General features: G+C 38.9%; 1 protein-coding gene across 1 annotated transcript in view; it reads left to right on the forward strand.

Moving 5' to 3' along the window:
• Nucleotides 1-1,062: 1,062 nt before the first annotated feature.
• The window catches only part of SLC35D1 (solute carrier family 35 member D1), a 56,090-nt gene continuing 43,587 nt past the window's right edge, over nt 1,063-13,565 (forward strand). Inside the window, exons 1-8 of the mRNA XM_024119767.3 lie at nt 1,063-1,451; nt 2,293-2,326; nt 2,424-2,510; nt 3,198-3,265; nt 5,631-5,702; nt 6,290-6,358; nt 8,469-8,571; nt 13,171-13,263. Coding sequence (XP_023975535.1) covers nt 1,249-1,451; nt 2,293-2,326; nt 2,424-2,510; nt 3,198-3,265; nt 5,631-5,702; nt 6,290-6,358; nt 8,469-8,571; nt 13,171-13,263 — 729 coding nt within the window. The 5' untranslated portion in view covers nt 1,063-1,248. The remainder of the gene's footprint in view (nt 1,452-2,292; nt 2,327-2,423; nt 2,511-3,197; nt 3,266-5,630; nt 5,703-6,289; nt 6,359-8,468; nt 8,572-13,170; nt 13,264-13,565) is intronic.

Below are 13,565 nucleotides of genomic sequence, written 5' to 3' on the forward strand. Positions count from 1 at the left end.
GAGAGGCCACAACAGTGAGAGGCCCGCGTACCGCAAAAAAAAAAAAAAAAAAATCTAAAAAGTGTTGAAATAATAAATTTTATATTATGCATATTTCACCATAATAAAAACCAGGGAAAGATGGTAAATTTTGTGTTATGTATATTTTACCATAATTTTAAAATATGGAAAAATATTTTAAATATATAGACAAAATATTTAGATAAATAATTCAAAGTTATTTTTGTCTTGACATTAAAATTAGATATGTCATTTCTTTGTTTAAGCTGGTAATAATGATTTGTTTCTCTTATATAACAACGTCTACTGAAAACCAGTTTTATATCCAGAGATGAGGAGATGTAGGCTCAGAGAGTTCAACTAACTGACCCAAGGGCACACAGCTAGTGAGGGGGCATTTCTAGGAAACCCAGAATTGGAACTCAGCTCCTAACACCTTACTCTTTCACCAACCCCTAAGCCACTTTATTATCTTGCTTTTTGGATATGGCAGTACAATCTCAAAGACAGTATTGTATGGTGTTTTCTGGGTTCAGAAACCGTAAGAAATCTGAGGCAACACAGACTGAAATATTGAACAGTTGAATGTTTACTCTTGATACACATCTGATACTTTTTAAGGGCTTAGGCCCTCTGCAAGAGAGACCAAAATAGCGTTCAGGTGAGGCTAGACGCACGCACATTGTTAACTACTCAGCCAGCCACCTGTTACCGATTGGAGGAGGGTCTGTATTTTGGTTGCGGCAGTTATCTGGAAAATACGGCTCTCAGCCCCACAGCCGCCAGCCTCCGCATCCCAGGTACACGTCCCCTGAGACACCCGGCGCGGGCTTGCGCGCAGGCGCTATCGGGTAGCTTCCTTCCGCGACTGTGCTGTGCTGCTAGGCATCCTGGTGTCCCCGAGTGGTTCCCCCTAAGCTTCTTCTCCCTCTCTGTCCGGGACTCAGGGTCGCCACTGCCCCTTCTCCGGGCCCTCTCCAAGCCCTTGCCCAGGCCGAGCGAGGCGCGGCCCCTACCCTCTGACCCCGCGTTGCACAATGCCTGACCAAAGTCCCCGGGCGTGTGAACCACAGCGTCCCTGCCCCTGGGCGGGGGTGGGCGGCGGCCGCGCGGGGAGCCGAGGCGGCGGCCGCAGCCGGCTCAGTACACAGGCCCCGGTCCCGTGAGTCCCCGCGAGCTGCCGCCTCAGACCCCCGCGCTGCTCGGCCCCGCCGCCCGCCGCTCCCCTCGCAGGCCGCCGCCGCCGCCATGGCGGAAGTTCATAGACGTCAGCAGGCCCGGGTTAAAGGAGAAGCCCCCGCGAAATCCTCCACACACAGACATGAGGAGGAGCTGGGGATGGCGTCGGCCGAAACGCTGACCGTGTTCCTGAAACTGCTGGCCGCTGGCTTTTACGGCGTGAGCTCCTTCCTCATCGTGGTGGTCAACAAGAGCGTGCTCACCAACTACAGGTAGGGCCGAGGCGGCGGCGACCCAGGCCGCGGAGAGGAGCGGGCGGCGGCGGCAGCTGGGCGCCGGCTCCCTGGACTTTGCCTGCAAAGTTGGAGCTGAACAAAGTTGGGCGGGAGCCGGGGAGGGAGGGCGGGCGGGCGGCTGACACGCGGCCGGGGCTGCGGAGCCGGCTTGCGCGTCGGCCCGGAGTGAGGGTCCCGCTCCCGGCGCCGAGCTCGGGACTGCCGGGCGAGCGTTCGGGGCCGCGTTCGGAAAGCGCCTGCCCTGCCCGCCGTGCAGCGCCCTGGAAACGCTGCCCTTCGGAGAGACGGAGCGGAGTTGCTTCGTGACTTTTTTTGACTCCTGTGCATGCCAGGCTGGGAGCCGGGAGAGGGATGCCCGGCCTTCCCCGCAGCCTGGGCTAGGGTCCGGGGATTTAGGGTTCTCCAACTTCGCTGACAGACAGCCTCTGGGGACCTACGCATCCTCAAGCCCATTTAAGATGATTGTGATGCTGCCACTGGGACCCCGAGGCAGAAGCTTTTTTTTTTTTTTTTTTTTAATGTGTGAAACTGTTCAAGAGATGTATGTCTTCACTTCCAAGAAAAATCCGTTACAGGCAGCCGACTGAAATTGTAGAATCGGACAAGATGAGACAAGTGGCAGCCCGAGGCCACAAAATCAGCGGTGTTGCCTGACAACTGGCAGGGATTTTTCTCAGATTGTCATTTGGATGAGGGGTAGACGTTGGTGTGTTTTGTATCAAAATGCATTGTAAGGTTGCCGATGTGCAAATTGAATTCACCGAGCTCGGGTTTTTCTGACCCTGTGTTTTTTTTGTTTTCTCTACCATTTTTGTAGATTCCCCTCCTCACTATGTGTTGGACTTGGCCAGGTTAGTTGGAATCTTCAGCATTACGTGGTTTGTGTCGTTAGAACTTCTGAATGTGTCTTTATATGTAGAACAGTGAATCTGTGTTCTCTGTTTACAGATGGTGGCCACAGTGGCAGTACTCTGGGTTGGAAAGGCACTCAGAGTAGTCAAGTTTCCCGACTTTGACAGAAATGTACCTCGAAAGGTAAAAAAGAAAAAAAAAAAGTAATACTTTATGTTTTGAAAAGAAGTCACTATATATATATTTCATCAGTGCCTTACATATTTAAAAATTGCAGCCTTGAAATCGCCCGATCCAGAGTGGGTATAATGAAGGCAAAGAATAAATGTATTAATATGTGTTTTTAAAAAGTCCCACAGTCTCTTTAAAGTTAAGAAAAAATGCCCCTAAATCTTGTGTTCTGTTTTAATTATTGAACACTTGCTGGGATTACAGTCATTTTGCATTTTCTACGTCCATCTAATCTAGCCAGTGTATCCTGCATTCATTATTCTTTGGGTTTATTTTCTTATTCTTCGATCTGCCTCTGCTTGACTCCACCTGAGGATGAAATGCCTTTCCTTTTTCTGCTGACATCAGAACAATAGGCTCTATATTATCATATTGTAAAGAAAGATGTTGTCCCATATGGTTTGATCATATTCATATTTGTGTTTCTTTTTTCTCCTCCATTCTTTCTGCAGAGAGCTATTTATTCAGGAGTAATGTTGTTTGGGTGGTTCATGGGGGCCATAATTGTGTGTGAGAACTAATCTTGTGTTTTAAGTAGAAAGAATTTGATCATATAAACAAAACTGTTTCTGTTTGAAAAGGACCTTGTTTTAGCTGTCTTTATTATTGAGTTTTGTTATCCCTTTTTAAATTTTCTAGACGTTTCCACTACCTCTACTATATTTTGGGAACCAAATCACGGGACTGTTCAGCACAAAGAAACTGAAGTATGGATAACTTTATTTTACTAGTGAGGTTAATATAATGTGTTCTTAAAATTGTACTTGAAAATGTCAAATGTTTAACACATTGTTACTGATTCTGGAAAAATAAAAGGACCAGAAACTTAATCTCTTAAGTTTGAAGAGAAAGGAGTTTTTTGTTTGTTTGGGGTTTTTTTCCCCTTCACTTTGATGATAGAAGTCTTAAAATGTTATAAAATACTGTGATGGGAGATTTTCATTATTTTTTCCAGACCTATAATAGTGAAGGATATATGTTAGGCTTCTGAGATTTCAATTGGTTAGTACAATTCATAAATAGTGTATTTTAGGCAAATTCCACAAGTAAAATTAGATGGTGGATATGAGAACTTTTGTAGTTTTTCTTTTAACATGAGGTAGTTAAAATAGCATCAGATGGAACCCTGATACAAATATGATTAACATTTTACACATGGCCATATGATTGTAGAGGCAGCATTTTCACTTTCAGAAAGAAGCAGTAGCTCTCTACTCCATGACAACACTTATTATCCTCTAACTTCCCAATTCTTGGCTTTTCCACATATTTGTGTTTCTTTTTTCTCCTCCATTCTTTCTGCAGAGAGCTATTTATTCAGGAGTAATGTTGTTTGGGTGGTTCATGGGGGCCATAATTGTGTGTGAGAACTAATCTTGTGTTTTAAGTAGAAAGAATTTGATCATATAAACAAAACTGTTTCTGTTTGAAAAGGACCTTGTTTTAGCTGTCTTTATTATTGAGTTTTGTTATCCCTTTTTAAATTTTCTAGACGTTTCCACTACCTCTACTATATTTTGGGAACCAAATCACGGGACTGTTCAGCACAAAGAAACTGAAGTATGGATAACTTTATTTTACTAGTGAGGTTAATATAATGTGTTCTTAAAATTGTACTTGAAAATGTCAAATGTTTAACACATTGTTACTGATTCTGGAAAAATGAAAGGACCAGAAACTTAATCTCTTAAGTTTGAAGAGAAAGGAGTTTTTTGTTTGTTTGGGGTTTTTGTCCCCTTCACTTTGATGATAGAAGTCTTAAAATGTTATAAAATACTGTGATGGGAGATTTTCATTATTTTTTCCAGACCTATAATAGTGAAGGATATATGTTAGGCTTCTGAGATTTCAATTGGTTAGTACAATTCATAAATAGTGTATTTTAGGCAAATTCCACAAGTAAAATTAGATGGTGGATATGAGAACTTTTGTAGTTTTTCTTTTAACATGAGGTAGTTAAAATAGCATCAGATGGAACCCTGATACAAATATGATTAACATTTTACACATGGCCATATGATTGTAGAGGCAGCATTTTCACTTTCAGAAAGAAGCAGTAGCTCTCTACTCCATGACAACACTTATTATCCTCTAACTTCCCAATTCTTGGCTTTTCCACTTAAAGAGAGTATGTATCAGGTATATGTGAAGTTAAAAGTATACATATAGGGAAACTATTTAACAGAAACCCATGGCTTCACCACTGTCACGTGAGCTAAACCTCTGGCATAATGGGTGATTGTAAAACAGAATGGAGAGATCTCTGAGGGTAGAGACTGAGCTTTTTTCATTTCCTCAGACCCAAGAAACTTGACAGAATGACCACGTTGGTATTTCTGGGGAAGGTTCCATGGAAGTCAGATTTATCATAGGTGGGGCATCCTTTTACATCTCATTATCCACTTGGAAAGAAATGCAGACCTGCTGCAAAGTGCTGCTTGTATATAGAGTTTGCTCTTTTTCATCCTTTGTCATCCATCCATCCATCTATTCATACCCTATCTTTGATTGCCAGTTAAGTATAAGGCACTTTGGGGTGAGATGAGATTGATTCAGAAATAATTATGTTGCAAGAGGCTGTTTGTTTGATTAGTGCAAGCAGAATGCTCTAGGAATTTAGAGGAAGACAGGATTACTTCCACAAAAGGACAATCAAGGAATGTTTTATGGGGTAAGATTATCACCGATGTTACTTGAAGGTAAGGGGTAGGAAGGGAGGTCAGTCTAGAAAAGAAAGACAAGGTCTTTTCTCTTAAAGACTAACATGATTACTGTTCAGGGTGTTTAACATAATAAGCAGGGTAAAATTAAAAGTGTCTTATCAGTCTTTGTTAATAGATGTATGTTTTCTACCATTTTATAATTTGGTGTTTTTCACTTCTGGTAGTTTTATAAAAGCAACCCTTTCAGGCTTTCAAATACTTTCTAGAGAGAAATAACGATTTAATTTAGTCACAGATTAATCAGCATGGAATTTCCATAATGGAAGGAAGAGATTAGCATTATTTTAAAATACTAATTTTGGAGAATCAAATTTTATTTTACCTAAATATCTTTGTCTTTTTCCTGCAGCTTGCCAATGTTTACAGTTCTGAGAAGGTTCTCCATCCTGTTTACAATGTTTGCTGAAGGAGTTTTACTCAAGTGAGTTAAATTTCTAATATATCTAGTTTTTAACCAACTTATATCACCCTGAAAAGGTACCCAGCATATGTAAGATATTACAATTATTTGTGTTGTTTCTACTTTATCTTTTGAGAAGTTTAAGCAACTTTCTCCCTTTGCTGTAGGAGTTAATAGTTTATGGTTTCCTTATGGAAGCCTGTCTGAACATGAGATATACTTTCAAGAATTCCTATACCTAGTGATGCCACTGGGTGAAGCTGGGTCAGAAGATCAGTATAGGCTTTAAATAGTGTTCATGTCTTGGCTACTTTTACTACATATGTGTGTGACCATTTTCAACTTAAAGAAATCTGATTAGCAAAAATTCAAACTCAATAATAATAATAACAAATGATAAAAATAAGAAAAAATAAGTATACTTACTTATATAAGAAAGTAAGTTTTTGCTTCATCAGAGGGGTTCTTTTAAATATCCAGTTCCTTGGAGTCATTTGTTTACAACTTTTTTAAAGAAAACATATATATTTTTTGCCTATGTTGCAAAACGAGTCTTTGTAAATAACTAAAGCCACATGTATGTATTTTTTAATTATTTTATTTTGTAGGAAGACTTTTTCTTGGGGTATTAAGATGACTGTATTTGCAATGATTATTGGAGCCTTCGTAGCTGCCAGGTAAGATGTGGGCCTATATAAAACCTATGAGAGTACATTAGAATTTATCAATAATTATTGATAATAAATGATCAGTTACCAATAAAGAGAATTTTTTTATAGGCTAAATAAGAATCATGTTTTTGAAAAGTAAAAGACTTTTAAAAGTTAAATCTTTTTGGCTGTATGAAGATTAAAGCTAGCAAAATCAGATTCTTGGGATTCTTAAAAGTTAAATTCATTCATTCATTCATTCGAAAGGTTAAATTAGAGTTTATTATGCTATCTTCTATTTATTGAGCATATACCATGTGCCATACAATATGTTTGGTAATTTTACACATATTATTTATGTATTTTTCACAACCACTCTGAAAGGTATGGGTATAGTTTTCCTATTTATGTTGAGAAAACTAAAATCTAAGTTCAGTAGCTTGCTCAGGGTCACACAGCTAGTAAATGGCAGAGCTGGAATTTGAATCTGTGCCTGACTCCAGAGCCTGTGTGCTTTTATAAACTATGTGAGGTTCTTTTCCTTTGCATGCTGCTAAAGAAAATAGTGTCTCAGAGAAGGCAAATGATAATAAATTATTTGCATTATGGGAAATAAATAACAGAATTGCTTTATTTGGTTTCACCTAAGGTATCACAAATGCCATAACTTAGATGTTCTATTAAAGCTTTTTTCCATTGTTCTTAAGTTTTAATTTTAAAGTGAATGGGGAAAATGTATACCCGAAGACTCAGAAAATTGAAATGATGAGTGGAAGCCTTCTACAACATTTTACTCAGCCCAGACCATGCATGTGTGGGTTTGCTAATGTTGCAAATTCTGCCTGACATTGTATTTTCCATCTGGGAGTTCCAGTGTGCTTCTTGAATTGGCTCATTTACCTCCCTGTAGTATAGGTGGGGGGGAAGTACTATAAGTCAATTCTAATCCACCCTAACTCTCGAAGTGAAATTTCATTAAAAAAAAAAATAGAGTAGTTACTTACTAGAATTTCGTTATATAGCTGACTGCTTTTCCCTCTAGGTAACCTTCCTCCTTGGAGAAAAATTCTATACGAGCCTCCTACCTTTCTTTTTAAAGGTGCCCTACTAATCTTTGAAGCATTTCATTGAAGCTGGTGCTATCTAAAATAGAGCAAAACAGCAGGAGTTTCTCAGGGCTAACTCTGGCCTGCAGAAAGTTTCTGAGGCAGATTGCTATCTGTTAGAACCTTTTACTTGGGAAAAAAATTTGGAGGAAGAGAGTCTGGAGTTAGAGGGTTGTCAGGCTGCTTGGAAGAGGGGTGGGTCATTAGGTAGTTTTGCCCGAAATTGCAGTGGCATAGAGCTCCTCAGAAGTCTGTCCCATGTAGTAGTTTAGCTACAAATAGATAACACCTTTGCAGAATCACAGAATGCGGGGCCCCTGTTTTAGCTAGGGTGCTAAAGTATGCTGAAGGTGTACTTAGATTTTCATTTATTCTGTTCAGTTTACTAAGGTCTTGTGCCTGGTGCTCTGCTAAATACCAGGAAACTTCAGTTTCCCTAATCCCACTAGTTACACCTAGTAGGCTCATTAGGCAATTATTTTAAGTATTTGAGTTCGCACTATGTGCTTAGACACTGATGTAGCCTGATCTCAGAATTAACCACCATCCACACTTCATAAATTCCACCCAGTGGCCCAACCACCTGTGCAAGACAGCCCTACCTTTTGTGTGAACCTTTGAAAAATGACGTGTTAACAACTTCATTCTCCTTTTGTTTTCCTTATCTGTGAAATTGAGCTCTGATGCCTTCTGCTTGCTTCAGATATATTGTAATGGTGAAGTTGGTTGGTTCTTTCTTGTTGTCTGACTTTGAATTCAGAGCAGTGTGCTATTAACTGACGTGGTTGATTATTGCTGATGATTTTGTGTTTAAGTGTTAATGCTTCTCATTTCTGAAGACCCCCTTACTGATTATGAAATTGCAAACTCTAACCAGGAACCAAGAAACACTAGTAGCTGATAAAATGCCTAATACTCACTTACCTAGATAAGCATATGTTCTTAGAAATATTGTAGTTCAGACCTATTTAAAACTTAATGCATGTTCTTTAAATGTTAGTTGTTATTAAAGTGTTACTTATGTTTTGCAGCTCTGACTTGGCATTCGATCTGGAAGGATATGTTTTTATTCTGATAAATGATGTCCTGACAGCAGCAAATGGTGCCTACGTAAAACAAAAGTTAGATTCAAAAGTAGGTAGCAGTCTCATGCTTCTTTAAGAGATGTTTACTGATGTTGGGAATGGTCATGTCAATTCATCAGGGGATAAAGTGGGGAATAAGGAAAAATACTTATGAAAGATGGGAAATGCCTGTACCTTGGTGCTCACGTAAGAAACTTTATTTTCTAATTAGCAATTAGATTTTACTGTTGGCTTTTCTGGAAGGGACTTGGTGAATATTGACTTTGAGAGGGATAGTTATATAAGTAAGGGGTGTTCATTAGAGAAAAGTGTCATAAACGTTCATGGCTGTGTTCTAGAGGACTTGGTGGGGGACCTGGACAAGAAAGAAGTATCTGGAAGCTCTTGAGCAGATTTCAGAAGTGAGTTGGAAGTGGCTGCAGAACAAGAATGGACTTTGCATATTTGTCCTACAAATATAGTAGTCCCTCAATATCCATGGGGGATTGGTTCTAGGAACCCCCGAGATTAACAAAATCCTCGGGTGCTCAAGTCCCTTATATAAATGGAGCAGTATTTACATGTAACCTATGCACATCCTCCCATATACTTTAAGTCATTTCTAGATTACTTACAATACCTAATACAATATAAATGCTATGTAAATAGTTGTAAATACAGTGTAAATGCTGTGTAAACAGTTGCCTGTGTGGCAAATTCAAGATTTGCTTTTTGGAACTTTCTGGAATTTTTATTTTTTTTTCCAAATATTTTCCATCCACTGTTGGTTGAATCCTCAGATGCAGAACCCATGGATATGGAGGGCCAACTGTAATGGGAAACTTGGGTAGTATTAGAATCTTTCTCTTTCAGGGGCAACACCAAGTTTCCTGGCCTAGATCTCATACACATGAACTTCATATACCCCACTCTTTTCCTTCAACTTCAGCATGCACATGAAGGCTTTAAAGATATTTTTATTTGTCTAATATATACGTTGAATATAAACACACCACATTTTATTTTGAGATCAAGCCAGACCATCAGAAAGCTGAGCACTCAAGCCATATTTTACTACATTATGGTATAAGATTGCATTATTGTAAGGAGAAGCTACATGGAACTCAGCTTTGTATATCATAGCGTTGTTATTGAAGGAGTTGTCCTTTATATAATAATGGATCCTATATGAAGACCCACATGATATCGTTATCATAGATACCATCGTAGTTTTTCCTAAGCAGCTGGTGTATTTTTATCTCATATTTAAGTCTTATAACTTGACTGTAGCTTTATCTTATTTTCCTATCCCTGTGTTCTCATCAGTCAGATGACCATATCCGCTTAGTTTTTAGTTGGCTCTATTATATGTACAGTATTTCTGAAACTACTTCAGGTCCTTTTTTGGGGTTCAGATCACAAATACAAATGCCCTACCTGCTTGATAGTAGTATAGAGTTTGTATCGTCTTGGGTGGCTTTGCCTAATTCAGAAAGAACCATAGAATATATGGCCATCCCAGTAGTTTTCATTATTTTGAATAATCTAGAATGTTTATTTTGAATAACCTGGAAGAACTAGGGGCAGTATAGATCTAGTTCCAGCAAATTTTCTTTGAATATACCCTTTATGTCTTGTTCTCTGTTTATTTGCCTTGATGACTCTGTATGATGATTGCATTTTAATGGAAGCTACTGTTAAAAAATTTAATCTTTGTGCAATAGCTAGAGAAAAGGGAACAGTTAGAGATTTAGTTTTACTCTGCTTTTTTGCTGCTTTGGAAATACGTAGTAATAATAACATTTCATTTCTCCAGTAGCCTCAGCTGTCTAAAACAGTACTGTCGAGTACAGTTCTGTGATGATGGAAATCTGTTATCTCTGTGGACCATTGATGGTAGCCACTAGCCACACGTAGCTGTTGAACACTTGATAAGTGATGGCACAACTGAGGAACTGAACTGGTGGTTTAATGTAATTATAATTAAATTGAAATAGCTGCATTTGGCCAGTGGTTACTATATTGGATAGCACAATCTAGAGTACATCCTAGAACCTAGGAAAAAAAGGAAAGAGGGTTTCTGAGTGTTTTATTCCCAGGGGAGCCTTTTAGTTCCTCACTCAGAAATGACTTATGGCTTACTTGTATTAGAACTTTTAAGCATATTGATCTGCTTTTCACAGTTCATGGATTAGGAGCAACAAAACTATCTGGAGGCAGAGGCTTGTCAGCAATATAAAAGCTCAGCTAATAACAAGAGAAACAGGAAAACTATGAAAGTCAGATGGAACTACTCAAAGATGGACAATACCATATAAAAACAATACAAGAATGCATGTTGATGATGATGCCCTAATTTAAATTCTAGTCAATGTACTCTGTTTAAGAAAACAGGGGAAAAGATATTTAAAACAGTTAACAAGTGAAAAGAAAAACAACAGTTTGACATTTGTCAGCTGTCTGGATGGTGTGTGTGTGTGTAGGCATCCACTACTTCCTGGATAACACTCATGTCTCTTGCTGTTGGGGCACCTGATGTTAAAGGTTGTTTTGTCCTACTGTGGTTTTTTTCTTGCTGCCTTAGAAATCAGGCACACCTTTTCATTGATGCTGTGGTGGCCATAAGCAATCAGTTATTTGGTTTATCCAGCAGGCAGTAGGGCCACAATGAGATGCTTTTAATCAGGAGTTTTATTACCTATTATTTCAGAACTGCTTGTAATCATGGTCCTTTGAGCATGAATCACATGACATAAAGACTTAGTGCTGCATTTCAGACCTGAATGCAGCTACTGAATTTAAAACATTTTTAACTCAAAAGAAATCACACAAATAACATGTATTTATAATAGAATTAGTAGAAAACATAGATAAGCAAGAGGAAGAAAATATAAATCTTTCTTAATTCCATCATTGAGTGAGAAGCACTGTTTTGGTAGATACCCTTTTGTAAGAATGTGTGTTTGTGTGTATGTGTGCATGTACACACTTAACTATGAGAATAACTTAAGAGTGATGATATATAATGTTTTCTAACCTGTATTTTTCATTTAGTACTGTTTCATGAACACTTTCCTCATCAATCAGTATTAAACATTTTTAGTGGCTGCATAATATTTCATTGTATGGTTTTATCATAGTCTAATCAACTTGTTTTCTATTGATGGGTATTTGTTTCCAGTTTTTCAAAGCTGCTTTTGATATAGCACAGGGAACTCTGCTCAGTATTCTGTAATAACCTAAATAGATACATAAAAAAGAATAGATACATGTATATGTATAACTGAATCACTTTGCTGTACACCTGAAACTAACACAACATTGTTAATCAGCTCTACTCCAATATAAAATAAAAATTTAAAAAAATCATCACTGAAAAAAAACCCCTGCTTTTGAGAAGGTAGTTTGACTTTTCATATCACTTGGTGATCTTTCAGTCACAGAAGTTAGGCAGATATTATGCCCCTATCCTCACTATTCCTTTACCCGCCGTTTACCCACCAAACTCAGGCCTACTTTTTTAGGTGACTGCTTCCTGCTGAGTGTCCCAGAATTCTGTGAATCAAAGGTGGACCCACAGTTCTCATAGACTCCCTGTGTTTGAAGATGTGTGTGGTCTTTTGTTGCTCCCCAGTGGCTGAGGGCACAACTAGTCATACCATATTTTGGGAATTGTAGGGTAATCTATTTTTGTTTTAATGTTTATTTTATTTATTTATTTTTGGCTGTGTCAGGTCTTAGTTGTGGCACGCAGGATCTTTTGTTGTGGTGCTTGGGCTCTTTGTTGCGGTATGTGGGCTTCTTTCTAGTTGTGGCATGTGGTCTCCAGAGTGCACAGTCTCAGTAGTCGTGATGCATGGGCTCTCTAGTTGTGGTGCGCAGGCTCCAGAGCATGTGGGCTCTGTAGTTGCAGCATGTGAGCTCTCTAGTTGTGGCGCACAGGCTCAGTAGTTGCAGTGTGAGGGCTTAGCTGCCCCATGGCATGTGGGATCCCAGTTCCCTGACCAGGGATCGAACCCATGTCCCCTGCATTGGAAGGTGGATTCTTAACCACTGGACCACCAGGGAAGTCCCTGTAGGGTAATCTTAATCTTCTTTTCTTTTCTTTTCTTTTTTCTTTTCTTTTTTTTCCTTTTTCTTTTTCTTTTCTTTCTTCTTAATCTTCATTGTACTTCCTGTATACATTTTCAGAAATACTTCACTGGGAAGTTATGTCTGTCTGTGTTGGTCTAGGTGTGAGTCTTTGTGTCTGTTAAATTGCACTCTATTGTAGTTCTGAAAACCCCAAGACTAACTTGGTGACTTTTATTCTGTTCTGGAAAGGGAAGGGCTCCAAGGACATGTTTCTACAGAGATGTATGTTTGTATTCAAAATAACCTCTTTTCTCCTTGCTGTTTTGAGGCAGCGAGTTGATGTCATTTTTATTTCTCTGATCTTAAGCACTCAAGGAATTTATTTCAAATAAACTTGAAATCTTGTAAGTTTGCATTTTTTTTTGAAAGCTTAGGTTGTTTCTTAATGTTTGCAAGACTTCTGTCTTGACTAATTTGCTGTGTATGTTGCGGGGGGTGGGGGTGCGTGTTTGTAATGGGGGGTGGCAGTCTGTACAGGGTTGTCTCTCTCTGTCTACCGGAACCAAATGAAACACCTAATTTTTTACTCTCCTAGGAGCTGGGAAAATATGGTCTGCTCTATTACAATGCACTGTTCATGATTCTGCCCACCCTAGCCATTGCATATTTTACGGGAGATGCGCAAAAGGTAGGACTTTCTAATTATGGCTTCACGGCTTATGTTTTTGAATTTTATTTTTATTTGTATGACCAAGAGATAGACAGTTGGGTTGTTAAAAAGTAATGTTCTTAGTAAGTGACCAAAGACTGAGAATTTACCTTTTAGCTTGCTAATGTCATGCTAACCTTTTTGGATAGTACTAAAATAGCTTAAAATAGCTCTGGCTGTCGACATAAAAATAGTGCATGCCAACTAGTGTCCTTCTCTTACGTGCCAGAAGGATAGAGGAAGGGAATTTTTACATTTCTACTAAACTACAAAATAGGAAT

The sequence above is a fragment of the Physeter macrocephalus genome, chromosome 4, assembly GCF_002837175.3.
Source record: "Physeter macrocephalus isolate SW-GA chromosome 4, ASM283717v5, whole genome shotgun sequence".
Lineage (NCBI taxonomy): Eukaryota > Metazoa > Chordata > Mammalia > Artiodactyla > Physeteridae > Physeter > Physeter macrocephalus.